The 18,527-nt window shown below is 39.7% G+C and overlaps 2 protein-coding genes across 2 annotated transcripts; both read right to left on the bottom strand.

Annotated features, from left to right (window-relative positions):
* Positions 1-525: 525 nt before the first annotated feature.
* Positions 526-2,008, bottom strand: LOC122041273. The gene is made up of 3 exons (XM_042600912.1): positions 1,558-2,008; positions 688-881; positions 526-624 (listed from the first exon to the last, which is right to left on the bottom strand). Exons 1-3 carry the CDS (start codon positions 2,006-2,008, stop codon positions 526-528), a joined length of 744 nt encoding a protein of 247 aa, XP_042456846.1.
* Positions 2,009-15,426: 13,418 nt separating this feature from the next.
* Positions 15,427-15,996, bottom strand: LOC121990920. Its single transcript, XM_042544990.1, has one exon. It carries the CDS (start codon positions 15,854-15,856, stop codon positions 15,437-15,439), a length of 420 nt encoding a protein of 139 aa, XP_042400924.1. The 5' UTR covers positions 15,857-15,996; the 3' UTR covers positions 15,427-15,436.
* Positions 15,997-18,527: the final 2,531 nt, after the last annotated feature.

Raw genomic sequence — 18,527 nt, 5'->3', positions numbered from 1 at the left:
TAATATAAAATATCATCCGCTTAAAAATTATTGGTGCAGGTTTAAATTAAACTATAACAACATCCACACCAATTTCTTTATCCAAACTACATAATTTAAAATAAAAAATTACTTTATTAAATTTAAAAATACCTATGTCACCTTTTTTTTTATTTTTTCTCTCTCCTCTATAATATTTAAATAATAGCATCTATTTACTAAATTTAGAGAAGTACTATTGAAAAATACAGGGACGGATCCAGGAATTAAAGTGGGGGGTTGAACTTAATGTAATAAATTATATATTATTATTAAAAAATATATAATAAATTATATAGATATATAACAAAAAAAGTTATTACATTATATTGTTCAACAAAGTTGTGCCCTACGAGATTTTGAAACATAAAATTCATCTATAATAGAATTTATATATATATCTTTAGCTAAATCTCGTTCAATATAGAGTGTCAAACAATCTTCAAGAAAATTATCCTCCATTTTATTGCGAAGTGTCGTCTTCACATGCTTCATTGCTGAAAAGGCTCACTCAGTAGTGACGGTAGAAACAGGTAATGTCAAAACGAGATGAATCAATCTAGTTAACATAATGTAAACATTTGACCGCTCACTCTCAGTTAATTGCTGACACAACTCAACAAGTGTAGAAATCTTCAAATTTTACATTACATCAAGTTTATAATGTACCAATTCATATTCCAAAGCAACGATGTCTTGATTTGAGAAATCTTCAGGATAAAACTTCTTTGCAAGTTTACAAATATCATCACTATTAATTGAATCAAATGAATTTTTCGGATCTAAAGTTGTACTAAGAGAAAGAAGTTCCATTGATAACTCATTGAACCGAGTATTTAACTCCATCAAGATGAAATCTATTGCTACATTAAAAACATCAAAGTGATAATGATGCTCAATTGTAGTTTACTAACGAGAACGACCAATCTTATATAGGCAATCAAGGTCAGGCACATTAATATCATTTCTCGAACAAAAAAATTTCACTTCATGAAGAAATTCTTCCCACCCACATTCTCTAAGTTCTTGAAGGATGGTTTTGGTGGTCCCCTCGAATGGGTCTAGTGGCTAGCGCATGAGGTGTTGCCATCATGAGGTCTGGGGTTCGAATCATATCTCCCTTATGTGCTAGTCACTATTCCAAAGGCTAGTAGCCGCACGTGATTTACCTCCTCCGTGTTGCCCCTGGGACGGGTTGCTGGGGGTGAGCGTATTCGCCTTTTTTGCCACCTTGAATGATGGTTTTGGTAGTAGAGACAAATGTAATAGCAGTTAAAATGTCTTGAGATTTTCTTTGAAGAATTTGACAAAAAGTATCTGTTGTTCTCATAATTTTATGCATTAAGTGCAAAATAAACACAAATTCAAAGTTTGCCATGTTTTTGTAAATTCCCCGAACTTCAGCCTTAGCTCTTCCATTTAGAGAATACTTACTAAGAACTTCAAAAACTTTGCAAGTTGCAGCATACATACTTATCAAGTTTTTTACTGAGTCATAGTGAGAACTCCAACGAGTAGCTCCTACCCGCTACAAATTACCAATATGATTGGCCCCACTTTTAGAATCACGTTCTCCAATTGCCAACATATGTTCAATTTCATTTCTTTGTGTAGTATGTAACTCAGCAATGCGCTTAGTAGAAGAAGTAACAATATTATCTAAATGAGAAAAGAATTCCCAAATAACACTGACATCCTTAGCGGCAGAAACCAATGTTAATTGTAGTCGATGAGCAAAACAATGTGCATAGTATGCATAAGGACAATCTCTGAGAAATAATGCCTGCAGTCTATTCCACGCGCCATGCATATTGCTAGTACCATCATATCCTTGGCCTCTGATTTTCTTAACTTGTAGATCATGATGAACAAGAACATTTGATATTTCTTTTTTCAAATTCAATGAGGTAGTGTCACTAACACTTTTGATGGAAAAAAATCTTTCTGTCAAAATCCCATGATTGTTCACAAACCTCAAGATAATGGTCATTTACTCCCGTTTAGATATATCTCGTGCTTCATTAACAAGAATACAGAAGAATTTATCTCCAACTTCTTCACGAACCATCTGTCGTACTCTATTGGCCATAATATGTAAAATATCTTTCTGAATTTCTGGAGCAATATATTGGGCATTTTTTGGAGCATTCTCAAGTACAACTTCATCAATTTCCGTACTCATTTTTGCAAAAGCCTTCACCAATTCAAGAAAATTCCCACGATTAGATGAAGATAGAGATTCATTGTTACCTCTAAAGGCACAACCTTGAAGTGCTAGCCATCGAACAATGACAATTGAGGTCTTCAAACGCAAACGATTTTTCTCCTTTTCTTCTTTAGCTTGAACATACATCACATTATCAATATGTTGAGAGGGTCTCATCAAATTTTCAACCCTTCTATCAGACATAGCATGAGGCGAAGAAGCCACAGAACCAATATGGGCAAGAAATACGCATGTTTTTCCTTGGTTTACCCTTTTCCAATTGTCTGTTGGTGCAACATCTCTCAGGTCAAGGTTGACCTGGTTGACCAAGCTTGAGTCTTGGTTTGGGTTTCGATGTTTGACAATACAAGGTTGATTGAAGAAGAGTCAAGTAGGTCAAGGATTGACCGGATACTTGACTGGGAAGTCCTAACTGGGATGTTAGGCGAAAAGAGAAGTCCTGGTGAGTGAAGCCAGGCAGAAGAGAAGTCCTAATGAGTGAAGCTAGGCAGATTGGAAGTCCTGGTGAGTGAAGCCAGGCATGATGAAGAAAAGTCCAAGTAGGTCAAAGGGATTGACCGGATACTTGGCACAAAGAAAAGTCCAAGTAGGTCAAAAGGATTGACCGGATACGTGTCACAAAGAAAAGTCCAAGTAGGTCAAAGGGATTGACCGGATACTTGGCACAAAGAAAAGTCCAAGTGGGTCAAAGGGATTGACTGGACACTTGGTGAGGGAGTCCTAGCAGGTCAAGCAAGTGACTAGATGCTAGGCATGACGTATCAACAGGTTAAGGTTGACCGAATGTTGGTTTGGGAGGCTTGGGACTTAGTTTTGGATAAAAACCAAGAGCTGGATCAATCAGTGGATCGATCAGTGGATCGATTAGTGGATCGATCCAGAGGTCCCAATCGATCAGTGGATCGATTGGGACGCTGCTGCTTCGCGCGATAAGCGCTGGATTGATCCGTGGATCGATCCAGGCATTTTTCCAGAGCACAGAGGCGCTCTGGATCGATCCGTGGATCGATCCAAAGGCTCCCCGATCGATTGGAAGCATTCCAATCATCAGGATTCGACCGTTAGCGTCGATTTAAGCCGCAGACGTTCATTTCCTTCGGTATCGCTTCCACGACTGACCTCAGATCTTCACCAGCGACTCCACAGAGCTCTCCATGCCAGTTCTTGAAGTTCTTGGAGGTTCTTCCAAGTCAAGAGGCGGATCTATTGCAAGAGAAAGAAAGCTAGGGTTAGGGTTTTCTTGTACTCATTGTAAGCTTTATGCTTGTATTTTGTATCCTTTCCCCTTCTTCTTGTAGTGTGAACTTGTAGGGCTTCTCCGCCTTCGGTAGTTACCGAAAAGGATGGTTTTATTTAGTGGAGGGTGCATGAGTAGGTGTGGATCCTTGGACTAGTCACCTCTTGTGAGGTGGATACCAAGTAAACCAACCTTGTTAGCGTTGTGTGGTTTGTTTCTTGTATTTTCGCTGCGCATCTTTGAAGAAACAAGCAACGATGAGCACCTAGCACGCAACGAGCTATTCACCCCCCCTCTAGCTACTTTTTGGTCCCAACAAGTGGTATCAGAGCGAGGCCGCTCTTCACCGGAATCATCGCCGGAAGGGGCAAACATAACAAGAAGAGCTAGAGGGTGAAGAAGTTGGAGCAAATTCATCAAAGTCAAAGAATTCAAGAAGCTCAACTTCAAGATACAATTCCAAAATGGACTTGGATTTGACACAAGGGTGGCTCCACCGTACACATCTACTAGCTTCGATCTTTGGAGATCAAGGATCGAGAATTTCTTGATGGTGGAGATAGAGCAATGGTTTGCTCTCATGGAAGGTTTTGAGGTTCCAACAAACTCCAAGGGAAAAATTCTCAAGAAAAACAAATGGAGCCAAGAACAAGTCCAAAGATGTGAGACCAATGACAAAGTGACCAAGCTTTTGGTCAATCTATTGCCAAGCAACATCTTGGAACAAGTTGGAGAATTCAAGGATGCCAAGGAGCTTTGGAGCAAATTGGAAACAATTCATGAGATCCCCTCCACTATACCGAATCAAGAGAAATCCAAAGAGGGCGACTCATTGGAGCAAGACCAAGAGGAGGACTCCGAAGTTGAGAGATGCTCAACTTCCAAAAAAGAAGTCTAAGAAGCTTCATCTTCAGAGGAATGCAATGAAAAGGGTAAGGAGGGAGCATACTCCTTGTTTCATATACAAGATGAAGATGAAGAAGCCTCCACCTCTAGAATTGAGGGGGAGCAACTTTTGGTGACACCAGATCAAGAAGAAGGAGAAGCCTCCACGTCCGGGTCAAAAGAAGAAGAGGATGAAGAAGTTTCCACCTCCACAAGTAAAGCAAAACCAAATGGAGGAGTATCATCTTCGGATCAAGAGGAAGCTTCTACCTCCGGATCCAAAGGAGAAAGTGTCATCCCTACACAAAAAGGTATAAACATTTCACTTAATAATAAAAATCATATTATATGCTTTGAATGTAGGGAACATGGGCATTACAAGAGCAAATGCCCTAAATTGGCCAAGAAAAAGGGACAAGTGGCATTAAAGGGCAAGGAGAAGCCCAAGGAGACCATCCCTGGAACAAAGAAGAGCAAGGAGTACATTATGTGCTTCTCTTGCAATCAGAAGGGGCATTACCGAAGTCAATGCCCTAAGGGGAAGAAGGTGGTCAAGGCTCAAGGAGGAAGTTCAACTCAAGGGGGAGCCTCCAAGGTAAAAAGAAAGGTAACCTTTATTGAGCCTATCCCTTTGAATAATGGTAAAAAGCATGATAGTTCAAGTTTATATCATTTAAATGTTATTTACCATGAAAATAGGAGGCATGATAAAATTAAAGAAAATCATGTAGCTTATCATGCTAAAACCTCTCAACCTAGGTTTAGAAAGGTAGATAGGAACTTAGGCAAGAACCCTAAGGATTCTAGGTATGTGCCTAAGAAGAAGAAAAATCAAGGTTTTAGTGAAAAACCTAAGGTTGAAGAATTATTGAAGGAAAATCAAGTCTTAAGGTCAAGACTTGATAAATTAGAGAAGACCCTTAGAAAAATCATAAATATGACACAAGGGTCATCCAAGGGCCATAGAGGTTTGGGATACAAACCTAAAATCAAAAGGGATACACCTACTTACCATAGGGTTCCATATAGATATGGAACCAACCCTAAGCATAGTGGGCAAGCAAAAAATACTAGGGAGGTCATCCCTAAGAGTATATTAGCAATAAATGTGACTAAGACTTCTAAGAAGTCTAAGAAAGTCACAAACAAGGTCACAAGGGAAGCAATCCCTAGAATTGACCTAGAAAAAGTGATCAAGGCTTCTAAGAAGCCAAACAAGGTCACTAGGAAGGTATCTAGGGAAGTTATCCCTAGTGAATACCTAAAGTATCCAAGGAGCACCAATAGGTTTTGGGTTCCTAGGAGCATCTTCTCTACCCCATAGATGGGTTAGAGAGTGTCAATTCTAAGAAAAAGGGTAGTTAACCCAACTTTGAAGAAATTGACACTCAAGGAGCATTTTCAAGGTTATTATTAACCTTTGAAAATGAAATGGATTTATGTTTACACTTGAGAAGAGTAAAATGTGTCACAATTTAATAAATTGGATGATATTTTAAGTGACACAAATTGGAAAAATCATAAGAACTATCAAGTTGGGATTTTGGTATGTTCTTAGGAAATTTAAGGTCAATTTAATCCTTAATTTCAAAGTGCTACTCTTGTGGAAGAACGAAATATGCCAACATTTGAAGAATAAACTTAATTTCAATTGGCATAAGTTAATCAAGAGAATTAGAAATGCCAAGTTAGGTTTTGGCATTTTCTTGGAGCATTTAGAGGGCAATCTAGGTTTAAGTTTTAACTTAGCTAAGGTTTAAGGATACCTAGATAGGTAATCTAGGTATTTTATTTATGCTAAACCTTGCCATGATTGTTTGCTCACTATATGCCATGACATCATATTTAGTTTCGTATTGTGTATTCATGACTTACTATGAAAAATACAAAAATACCATGTCATGTCATACATACATCATGTAGTTATAGGAATCTTTCTTTTGAAAGCTAATCCATTTTGATGTATGCCATAACATTATCATGCATTATATTTATTTCCTTAAAATTAAGGACAAAAGACATTTATAAACAAGTGAAATCAACAAGTAACATCCTTGGTGGATGTTTACCACTCAAAATGCCTAGAAAGATATGCATTATCCCTAGATTAGGGCAAAACTAAAATTTACATCTCACAAAGACCTATAAGATGACTTGTATGTGGTTTAGTGCACATTAGATACAAGTGAGGTGTTAGGATGATGAACAAAACTCAAGATGTTGATTTAGTACATTCGTTTGAGTTTTAAGTTCATCAAAACACATAGTTATGTGTTTTTCCCATCATTGGGAAAGCTAATGTACAAGTCATGTACATTAAGCCCAAGGAACATGATGGGATATTGGTTTTGAAAATGGTTTTAAAATGATTTTGGAAAACCTTGATGAAAGCTATCTTTTGATAGTAATCACCATTGAATAGTTAGACACAAACTTGAAGAAAACACTAAAGTTTTTGTAAGTTTTCAAGTTTGTGTCAATCTTTGAAAATATGAAGTATTTTCATAGAAAACTATTTTTCCATGATAATATATGCCCTAAACAATATCTACACAAATTTTCACGATTTTTGAAATTTTGTAGAATTTTCTAGGGGTTTCTGAAGTTGACTGAAATTGAATTTCAGCAACTTTCAGACCTCAATCGATCACCCGATCGATTGAAGGGTCTCAATCGATCGGGCGATCGATTGAAGGGTCTCAATCGATCGGGCGGTCGATTGAGAGCAGGCTTTCTGCGAACAGAAGCCGTCTGGATCGATCCACCGATCGATCCAGCCCTCCTGAATCGATCAGTGGATCGATTCAACAAGGTTCAATCGATTGGAACCCAACTCCAATCGATCCAAGTTGCTGATTTTGGCTGGGAAGGCTTGATTTCAGCATTTTGAACCTATGTTAGTCTAGGTAACCATTCCAAACCCCTCAAAATACATTTGTATACATAAAAAGGGAGTTTTCATGTTGAAAACAAGGATGAATTGATTAAGGAAGACTATATTGAAGTTTAGGTTGAGGTTTGTTTCAAAGTTTTGAATATTTGAACCTCACAACTTCAAAATTTGGGTTTCCTAAAGGTTTAGGGATTCCAAGTCATTGTTGGTGGAATGACAGAAGTTATCACCATGTCTTTAGGGGGAGGGACTCTTTAAAGACATGAAAATTATTTTCATGAACCTTGGAAGGTGGTTAACTTTCCTTTAAGAACATGCTCAAAGTTGAGCGTTTGAACTTTAATGGGGAGTGGATATCCTCATTGTTCAAGCTGTTCAAGTGGATAATGCTCAAGGATGGGCATTTAACTACATTGAAGGAGAATGTAGGATTAAGGACAAATGAAGGGTATGAGACCTTCATTTGGGTCATTAGACCTTGTTAATGCTCCAGGGCGAGCATTGGTTGAAAATGAAGGGAATGAGACCTTCATTATCGTGTTGATCATAACGAGTGAAGTTGTGATCAACGATGAGCAACTCTTCAGGGGGAGAGTTTTCAACAATGGATTTGTTGATGTGTGCCCAAAAATGGGGCATGGTTTGATGTGTGCCAATAGGGGGAGAATGAAAGGACTTATGAAAGGGGGTAAGTTAGGCTTTCATTATCTAAGAGGGAGTTTGCCTTCTTAGGGGGAGAATGAAGAGCTTAACTTATGCTTCCATTACCTAGTGGCATAAAGAAGGTTTAGGCTATGGGATTATCCTAACTTACATATGGTATTGTAAGTGTTATTGTGGTATTGTCAAACATCAAAAAGGGGGAGATTGTTGTTGCAACATCTCTCAGGTCAAGGTTGACCTGGTTGACCAAGCTTGAGTCTTGGTTTGGGTTTCGATGTTTGACAATACAAGGTTGATTGAAGAAGAGTCAAGTAGGTCAAGGATTGACCGGATACTTGACTGGGAAGTCCTAACTGGGATGTTAGGCGAAAAGAGAAGTCCTGGTGAGTGAAGTCAGGCAGAAGAGAAGTCCTAATGAGTGAAGCTAGGCAGATTGGAAGTCCTGGTGAGTGAAGCCAGGCATGATGAAGAAAAGTCCAAGTAGGTCAAAGGGATTGACCGGATACTTGGCACAAAGAAAAGTCCAAGTAGGACAAAAGGATTGACCGGATACGTGGCACAAAGAAAAGTCCAAGTAGGTCAAAGGAATTGACCGGATACTTGGCACAAAGAAAAGTCCAAGTGGGTCAAAGGGATTGACCAGACACTTGGTGAGAGAGTCCTAGCAGGTCAAGGAAGTGACTAGATGCTAGGCATGACGTACCAACAGGTTAAGGTTGACCGAATGTTGGTTTGGGAGGCTTGGGACTTGGTTTTGGGTAAAAACCAAGAGCTGGATCAATCAGTGGATCGATCAGTGGATCGATCCAGGCAGTTTACCAGCGCACAGAAAGCCTCTGGATCGATCAGTGGATCGATCCAGAGGTCCCAATCGATCAGTGGATCGATTGGGACGCTGCTGCTTCGCCCGATAAGCGCTGGATCGATCCGTGGATCGATCCAGACATTTTTCCAGATCACAGAGGCGCTCTGGATCGATCGTGGATCGATCCAAAGCCTCCCCGATCGATTGGGAGCATTCCAATCGATCGGGATTCGACCGTTAGCGTCGATTTAAGCCGCAGGCGTTCATTTCCTTCGGTATCGCTTCCACGACAGACCTCAGATCTTCACCAGCGACTCCACAGAGCTCTTCACGCCAGTTCTTGAAGTTCTTGGAGGTTCTTCCAAGTCAAGAGGCGGATCTATTGCAAGAGGAAGAAAGCTATGGTTAGGGTTTTCTTGTACTCATTGTAAGCTTTGTGCTTGTATTTTGTATCCTTTCCCCTTCTTCTTGTAGTGTGAACTTGTAGGGTTTCTCCGCCTTCGGTAGTTACCGAAAAGGAGGGTTTTATTTAGTGGAGGGTGCGTTGTTAGGATCGATGGATTGCGGCTAGAGAGGGGGGGGTGTGAATAGCCGCCCCCAAATTCGCGTTTCTTTCTACAAATCAAGGTTAGCGCAGCGGAAATAAAAATAATAGAAACGAAAATGGAGAAATCAAACCTCAACACGCGTCGATGTAACGAGGTTCGGAGATATACTCCTACTCCTCGGCGTGTCCGTAAGGTGGACGAAGCCTATCAATCCGTCGGTGGATGAGACCCCGGAAACCCGGCTAATAATCACTCCTTCTGGGTGGAGAAACCTCGCCACAATGTCTTGCAACAGCAAGATAAACAGGAGTACAAGAATACAGCAGGAAACTAAGTACAATACAAAAATGTAATAACCCTAGCTTGCCTTCTTGTCGACTAGATGAAGCAGCAACTTCACGGGAATCCAACCACAGTACCAACTGTCCAGTTGAAGTCCCAGCCGAGGGAAGCTCACGCGAAGCTTCAGCGAAGAAGAGCTCAACAAAGCTCAAGCAGAAAATACTTCAGCAGTCAGTAGGAAGAAGTGGAAGAAGTAGTAGCCGTTCTGTAGTGCCTCTCGATCCTTTTATAACCTCTGATATCCTGAGCCAACCTGCAAGGCAAAAAGGCCAGAATACAGAAGCCCGAAATAGCCTAGTCGTTGAGTCACAACGGCTAGGGCCAGACCGATCAGGCATCACCCTGATCGGTCTGGGGCTGATCTGATCGGTCGTGGGGACCGATCAGGCTCTATGCTGATCGGTCCCCAGACCGATCAGAATGCTTTCACAGAGAGTTGCCCAACTCTCTGTGCGTACCCTGATCGGTCCCGGGGACCGATCAGGCTTCCTGCTGATCGGTCCCCAGACCGATCAGTAAGCTCACAGAGGCACACTGATCGCTTTCTGATCGGTCTCCAGACCGATCCAGGTCTTGGTTTTTGCCCAAACCAAGTCCAAACCAATATCCGGTCAACCTTGACCTCTTGGTACATCATGCTTAGCATCCGGTCACTCCCTTGACCTGCTAAGACTCCCCACCAAGTGTCCGGTCAATCCCTTTAACCCATTTGGACTTTTCTCTTCGTGTCAAGTATCCGGTCACTCCCTTGACCTACTTGACCTTCTCAACACCAGATGTCCGATCACCCTTGATCCATCTGGATTTTCCTTTGCCCGGCTTCACTCACCAGGACCTTCACCTAGCTTCACTCACTAGGGTTTTCACCTGGCTTCACTCACCAGGATTTCCAATCTGCCCGGCTTCACTCACCAGGACTTTCCAACTGTCTGGCTTCACTCACCAGGACTTTCCCACTGCCTGGCTTCATTCACCAGGACTTTCACCTAGCTTCACTCACTAGGGTTTTCACAACTGTCTGGCTTCACTCACAAGGACTTTCAACATCCGGTCCAGAGAATGAGCTACCGAGCCCTCTCTGACCACAGTTCGGAGAACGAGCTACCGAGCCCTCTCCGACTTCCATCCGGTCCAGAGAACGAGCTCCCGAGCCCTCTCTGACCACAGTCCGGAGAACGAGCTACCGAGCCCTCTCCGACTTCCCATGTGCCAAGCTTCCATACTTGGACTTCTCCGTGCCAAGTCTCCATACTTGGACTTTTCCCGTGCCAAGCTCCCTGCTTGGACTTTTCACCATGCCAAACTCTCTGCTTGGACTTTTCCCATGCCAAGCTCCCTGCTTGAACTTTTCCCGTGCCAAGCTCCCTTCTTGGACTTTTCCGAGTCAGGTCAACTCACCTCGGGTCAACCAGGTCAACCTTGACCACGGGTTGCACCCACAATCTCCCAAGCTTGTATCCTTGTCAATCATCAAGATATAACTTTTCTGTTCACGTCAAACATTGTCAAACATAACTCGTTAAACATCAAAACACAACTCGAGTCTGGTCAACCAGGTCAACCTTGACCTAAGGTTGCACCAACATGCGTGAGTAGGTGTGGATCCTTGGACTAGTCACCTCTTGTGAGGTGGATACCAAGTAAGCCAACCTTGTTACCGTTGTGTGGTTTGTTTCTTGTATTTTCGCTGCGCATCTTTGAACAAACAAGCAACGACGAGCACCTAGCACGCAACGAGCTATTCACCCTCCCTCTAGCTACTTTTTGGTCCCAACATTGTCAAATCCTTCATTGACTAGTGTCGAGATATTAGATGAATTAACATCATTCAGAAAAATAAAACAATAAAAACAATATGTCTTATTTGTTGAAGGTGAATACTCTAACCAATGAAATTTCTGAAACCATTTTTTTTGAAACCGACGATTTTGATTTCCAAATTTTATAGCCGGATATTCCAACATATCTGGTTGATAAGGCCCCATCCTTAAATATGAACGTCTTATCTCATCTCATATATTAACATGATATTCACATATTTATTTTCTTTTTCTCGGATCTCGTTCAATATAAGCAGACGATGATCGGTGGTCTTTTCTAGGAGAAGAAATTGAAAGAATTTGGACACTAGGAATGAGAAGACCTTCACTAGATTGATTTTCCATTGTAGTAGGAATTGAAGTGCTTTAATTAGTTTCACGATCTCTCTTTTTAAAGAAAGATGATTTTAATGTCTTTCCTTTCTTTGTAGCATATTGATGTTCCATCTTGAAATAGCTAAAATTAAATCCCTAAATAAACAAGTAATAGGTTATTAATGGCTTAAAGTACAATGAATTAGGTAGGGAAATAGTTATAGCTTGAGATAAAATGTAAATTATTATCTTATTCTAAAATAAAATACTGAAAGCTAAATCCAATTGAAAAATATTGATAAAATCAATTCTAAGTTCAAAAGACGTTTAAATCTCAACACCATATGATAAATCATAATCGAACCATAGAAGTACATACTAATGAAAAATTTTCAAGCTTTGATGCCCTTGTAGTCCGAGATGTTTTTTTAAAAATAATGAGTAATGACAATCCAAAATAAACAAATTTTAAAGCAACACGACAACCAATACTATGATTTGTGAAGATTGAAGCCGGCTTTGGAAAAATACCAAAACCAACATGGCAAGTCGACAACGCGACCAATGCCATTAGAATGTGCAATGCTTTGGCAGTGAAGGCAGCAGCTAGTCACGCCATGCTCTCGCTGCTCAATGGTGGCCACGACAACGAAGTCGGGAGGTGATTACAGACATACAGTAGAAAGGAGAAGAAGAAAATATTAGGGATTTTGTCATTTAGGGTTACCTATCCTGTGTCTAGAGTCTAGATGCAAATATGCTGCGTGCGAGGGTCGGTGCGGCGGTACCGATGCAGTGGAGTCGTTCCGATGTTAGACGATGTCGCTATGCGCCTTCATGGCGTCGTCGGTTCGGATGGGGCACGCCGTGCGTGTGTTGGAGATGGGAGCGAATGAGCAAGTCGAAATCAGATGTCATATTATACCTATTTTTTTGGGGGGCTGGTAGGGTTGGGCTATAGCCCAGTATAGCCCTTGAATAAGAGGCCAGATCCTCTGGTCTAGAAAATTCTAGACCAGAAGAGGCCCTGTCCATTCATTGGTTGGATGAACTAAACAGGTGGGATCCAGTTCATCCAACCAATGAATGAACAGGGGACCACGGGTGGTCCAGAGATCCTGGACCAGAGGATCTCTGTCCCTTGAATAGATCCGTCTCTGGATAAATATCAAATATAGAGAATAAATAGAGTAGTTGATATAAAGTTTTTTTTAGTTATCATATACAAAATTTAGAATAAGATTTTTGAATAGGGTAACTGATGTGGATGCTCTAAGAATATCTAGAGAGCATTCATAACTCACTCCTATTATAACATCTACCACCTCATAAAAAACATAAGATCTACTACCACATACTTATTATAAAAATATATCTCTTTAATTCACATTTCTTTTAACATTAATTTTCATTATTTATGAGTTCACGGTCCATTCAATTATCTTAAAATTATATATTATTAAATAAATATATTTTAAAATATTTAAATTATTATTACTCTAACTTTTAAAAAATAATTTTACTATTTTTAAAAAATAATATTAAAATTTTTTAATCTATTTTTTACTGTTTATAAATAAGAAGAGAGCCTTCATCCCTCCTAACACTCCCTCCGCTCTCCTATAAGTGGACATTAGAGAGGGGATATTAAATGCACATTATAATGTGCATTTAGGATACGTTTGGTAGGGTGTAATCTACCTTATAATGTAATCAGGATTACATTACAAGGTTAATTATTTTGTTTGATTTAATTTTAAACTTGTAATGTAATGTAATCTGGATTAAAAGGTAGTGGAGTTTTGTAATCTGGATTACAAAGTAAATACTATGTAATCCGATTACATTACGAGGTCACTGTTTTACCAAAATTTAAATATCGAATATACTCCTACTCCGCTGTCGTCGTCACCCACGACCGGTTGTAGGCATCAACCTCCGGTTGTCGGCAGGCAGCCGATTGCCGACGACGGCAGCCAGCAGTGACGGCAGACTGGGGGTAAAATTTAGGTAATGGATAGGATAGTTGATGTAAGTTTTTTTAGCTATCATATACAAAATTTAGAGTAAAATTTTTGAATAGGATAACTGATGCGGATGCTATAAGAATATCTATATCAATTTTTCTATAAGAGCATTCATAACTCACTCCTATTATAACATCTACCACCTCATAAAAAAATGAGATCTACTACCACATACTTATTAATTTACATTTCTTTTAACATTCATTCTTGTTATTTATGAGTCTCACGGTCCATTCAATTATCTTAAAATTATATATTATTAAATAAATATATTTTTAAATATTTAAATTATTATTACTCTAACTTTTTAAAAATAATTTTACTATTTTTAAAAAATAATATTAAACTTTGTTAATATATTTTTTACTGTTTATAGAACAGAAGAGAGCCTTCATCCCTCCTAACACTCCCTCCGCTCTCCTATAAGTGAACATTAGAGAGGGGATATTAAATGCACATTATAATGTACATTTAGGATACGTTTGGTAGGGTGTAATCTACTTTGTAATATAATTAGGATTATATTACAAGACTAATTATTTTGTTTGATTTAATTTTAAAATTGTAATGTAATGTAATCTGGATTACAAAAGATAGTGGAGTTTTGTAATCTGGATTACAAAATAAATACTATGTAATCCGATTACATTACGAGGTCATCGTTTTACCAAAATTTAAATACCAAATATACCCCTAGTCCACCGCCGCCGTCGTCGCCCGCTGCCGCCGCCGGTTGCAAGCAACGACCTCTGGTTGCTGGCGGGCAACCGATTGCCGACGACGTTGGGCAGCGGTGATGGCAGACTGGGGGTAAAATTTAGGGAATGAATAGGATAGTTGGTGTAAATTTTTTTAGCTATCATATACAAAATTTAGAGTAAAATTTTTGAATAGGACAACTGATGTGGATGCTCTAAGAATATCTATGTCAGTTTTTGAATAGGGTAACTGGTTGTCGGCGGTGGCATCCGGTTGCCGGCGGCCAGTGGTGATGATGATTGGCGCGCAGTGGCGGTCGCTCGTTGTCGGTGGCTGTCGTAAGCTCCGACAGAGGTGTGACGACCACCGGTAGAGGTCACAGGATATTTTTGTCATGTTATAATAATACGAATTACATTCCTTATAAATAATAATGAACACCAAACAAAAGAATGTAATTACCTTGTAATCAAAGATTACATATATTACATTACCAAACATAGTAATATAATTAAAATTACATTCAAAATTTAATTATAGATTACATTACACTCAATCAAACCATAATCTTAACATTATATTAGAGATATCCTAATATATTTAAAATTTAAAGTAAATTATTTCAGATAATCATTTTTCACTGTAAGTTGTTATACGAGTCTAAAATTTTTATTATCTTTTTTATTATTTTGTTCGTCCTTGTGTTTCTTTCCTATATAATATTTATTTTTTATTATCTAATGTATTTTTTAATTTTTTTTCTTTCCACTTAAATGACATTCAAATGGATTTCATTATATTATTATAAAATATAAATGCAGAGAATTGGTAGGAGCACCTTATGGAAATGCTCTGGCAACCTAACAAGGAAGAAGTTCTTTAAAGATTATTGTCTATTATTAATATAACAGAAAACACTCGTTATTTTCATGATCACTTGCAGCCATCGTGCCGTGATCACTCGAAAGCAGACGCGGGGAAGGTTTTGGACAGCCCCGCGGAGGAGAGGAAGACGACCTTGTCGGGCGCGCTATCGTTGATGCCCACTTCCACAATGCTAACCCATATCAGCATCTCCCTCGCCTTGATACCGTTCACCTTCTTCAGCTTGCGGCCGTCCACGAAGGCGGTCACCTCCGCGGCGTAGGACGTCACCTGTTTAATCTTCTCAAACGTGTGATTCTTCTTCTTCTTTTGAATCGCCCACACGAAACCGCTACTGCGATTGTGTCCGAACTCTTGGATCTCCTCCAGGGGCAGCAGGCCCCTGGGGAGGCCCAGCTCCGCCAGGAGCTGCTTCATCTTTTCTTCGCAGAGGTCATGCCCAGCGTGCACCTCGGCGCCCTTGCGCTGCTCCTCGATCAGCTGAGATGCCATGTAAGTTTTCTGAGCTAGCTTGTGTAATTAGCAGCGCAGGATGCATGGGTTATTTATGTGTGCATCGGGTGCAATGGAAGACAAAGCAAAGAGCTGACTTTGTGTGAGGCAGAAGATTTGATTTTGTTTTGTTTATGTTGCCACATATCTACGATCGATCCTTTAATTTTTTTGTTCAATTTGGGGGCATTTTAATTAAATTCTCATTGGGTGAACGTGATCACGATAAAACCGAGGGAGAGTTGAAGAAGATGAAGATGAATTAATGGAATCAGTCATTTGCCTAGTGTACTTGACGGATTAAATTAACTTAGACACGTTGTTTCGAAAGAATAGTTAAGGCCTGAGCTAGGCGTTACAAACAAGAACAATAATGGAAATGGCATGTTAATTTCTACATCGCGTGCACGTCCAAGATGCTGGTGACTCAGTTGAATCAGTATCATTTTCACTAGATTTTGACCCTGCTTAGTTTGTGATTTTCATTTTTTTTAATGCAAGATTGTATATTTAAAAAAGAAAAAAAGATGAGAACGTAAGAGAAATACTTTATTAAAAGGACATGCTTTTATCTATGCTCATGTCTAAAACTCATTTGGTATATTGGACAAGTGAATTATCTTTTGTCATTATATTTGAAACTCGTTTAGGATGAGTCATCGGTGAGCTAGAGCGGTTGTATGGGTCCCCCAAATTATCACTATCTAGACATCGTCGTACATCTGGAATAAAAGGAAAGGGCGGGAAAAGAGAATTAGAGTGGAGGCTAGGGGAGTGTTCAAAGAGATCCGACTCCTACATTCAAGTGAGTTTTTGACAATAGTAGTTAAAAGCTAGAAAAGAAGAAAATGAAAGCATATTCCCGCCTTTTGTAATTATGTGTGCCCCTTTTTATATTGTGATGAATAGGGAGATTTTCTGTGCACGTGTATAAAGAGAAAGATCATAATTGAAAAACCTTAATAATTGCGATTACTGACGGAATCATTATTCTATCGGTAAAACATTATACTATCAACGGAATAGTTATTTCATTGACATTCCCCAAAAATGATTACCGACTGAATAGTTATTCCTCGGATTCATGTGGCATTAAAAGCGTATTTATATTGTAGCGATGATGTATCATTTCTGCAGTATTAAAGGCATATTTTTGCTGTAGTGGTGTCATATCATTTTTGTAGCATTAAAGGTGTATTTATGTTATGTTAGTGCAAAGATGGCTGGATTGGGCAGACCCATTAAGATCATGGGCCACCAAAAATGATTGCCTAGTGAAGGGAAGAAGGATAAATTAATATAGAGGAGCGAGCTACCCCTACTCAACTAACTTGGCTGGAAGAGACCTGATTAGCAGATATTAGCCGATTGAAGCATAAATAGGAAGTATTCGATCGGACTTTGTTGAAGTAATGAGGTGTTTCCTGATCTGCTAGAGTGTGTAATACCCAAGTGGAAGCCCGGTCGAGGGAAGGTGAGAACTTCTCCAGTTGAACGTGTTATTTATTAGATCGTAAGGCAATGTCCGATCGATTTTACTGACCGGGGAGGGTCATCTGGCCAACCGGCTAATTTATGAAAGTCATTCGGGGATTCAAAGAAAAATCTGGTTGACTCTTCTGACTGAAAGGCCTATGGCTTTAGGTGGTAAATCCAATCAGGGGCAGCTTAAAGTTCCCAATCGAATTTAAGTGAATGAGAGGGTTTAATTGATTTCTGACTAAGCAGGATGCTTGACTCTTAAAGATATATATGAAAATCTTACGTAAATCTTTTTCAAGTCCAGTTGAAAATAATGTGAGCCTAACTGACTAAAGGCAGTGTTCGCATTGGGGCTGCTACGTGTCCTGATCGTAAATCTTGACCGTGATCTGAATAATCTTCTGGCACTAAATTCGAGGCATGCCCATTTAATGCGGCATGATCGCTATTTAATACGTTATGGCACGATCAATCTTTTTTTCTTGGCCGGACATGCAGTAGTTTTGTCCTTTTTTGTGGTCATACCGATTGACGTTACGTAAGCATTAATGTGGAAGATTTATTTATGATTTCAGCACCTTATTAGACGGTGGATGCTTAAGCCCACCTTTATAGGTTGAGATCCGACGGCCACAGCCAATCCGACGATCAATTGACATATCAGTGTAATTTGAGGGTGGTGGAATCAAAGTGGTATGTGGACCATGATAATTACGGAGATTACCTTGATTATCCCTCTAGATCGGCAGTGGGGGATCAATCCTGCTTTTATTAATCCAGATCTGACGGTTGTGGTCGGTCTACTGAGGCTATATTAGTTCCGAGAGGAGAAGGGCGTTATGCTTCATTGCATTTTCTTCGTGTTCTCTGGCTTGCGTTTTACTCCTGCAACCTTTGTCTTCTCCGATCATCTTTGTAGCTTCAACAACCTTTGTCTTCTCCAGTCCTCTCTTATTTTCAATTTTCTTCGCCTCTTTCTTAGATGGTCGGGACTAGTGCCCTCCTACCTTGGTATGAAATGACACCATCGGTTCTTAACAGGGATTTTCAGGAGGATATCCGATACAACTTCAATATTTCGAAGGAATGTCGGATTAGGATTCCCACCCTACGGTAGGTGCCTTATATGCCATCGCTCGGCCATGCGATCTCTTTCCATAGCCAAGTGCAAAGCAGTGTTCGTTTTCCA

Source organism: Zingiber officinale, chromosome 1B, assembly GCF_018446385.1.
Source record: "Zingiber officinale cultivar Zhangliang chromosome 1B, Zo_v1.1, whole genome shotgun sequence".
NCBI lineage: Eukaryota > Viridiplantae > Streptophyta > Magnoliopsida > Zingiberales > Zingiberaceae > Zingiber > Zingiber officinale.
The sequence above is the reverse complement of the archived record's forward strand: the minus strand, read 5'-3'. Positions and strand labels throughout refer to the sequence as shown.

Bases quoted from the DNA above. Each gene is read 5' to 3' on its own strand.
- LOC122041273 (XM_042600912.1), bottom strand. From the start codon at position 2,008: ATGACCATTATCTTGAGGTTTGTGAACAATCATGGGATTTTGACAGAA. The intron at 882-1,557 runs GTAATTTGTAGC...TTTTTAATGTAG, and splicing joins AAGTGGGGCCAATCATATTG to CAATAGATTTCATCTTGATG. The intron at 625-687 runs GTACATTATAAA...GAGTTGTGTCAG, and splicing joins TTGCTTTGGAATATGAATTG to CAATTAACTGAGAGTGAGCG.
- LOC121990920 (XM_042544990.1), bottom strand. From the start codon at position 15,856: ATGGCATCTCAGCTGATCGAGGAGCAGCGCAAGGGCGCCGAGGTGCAC.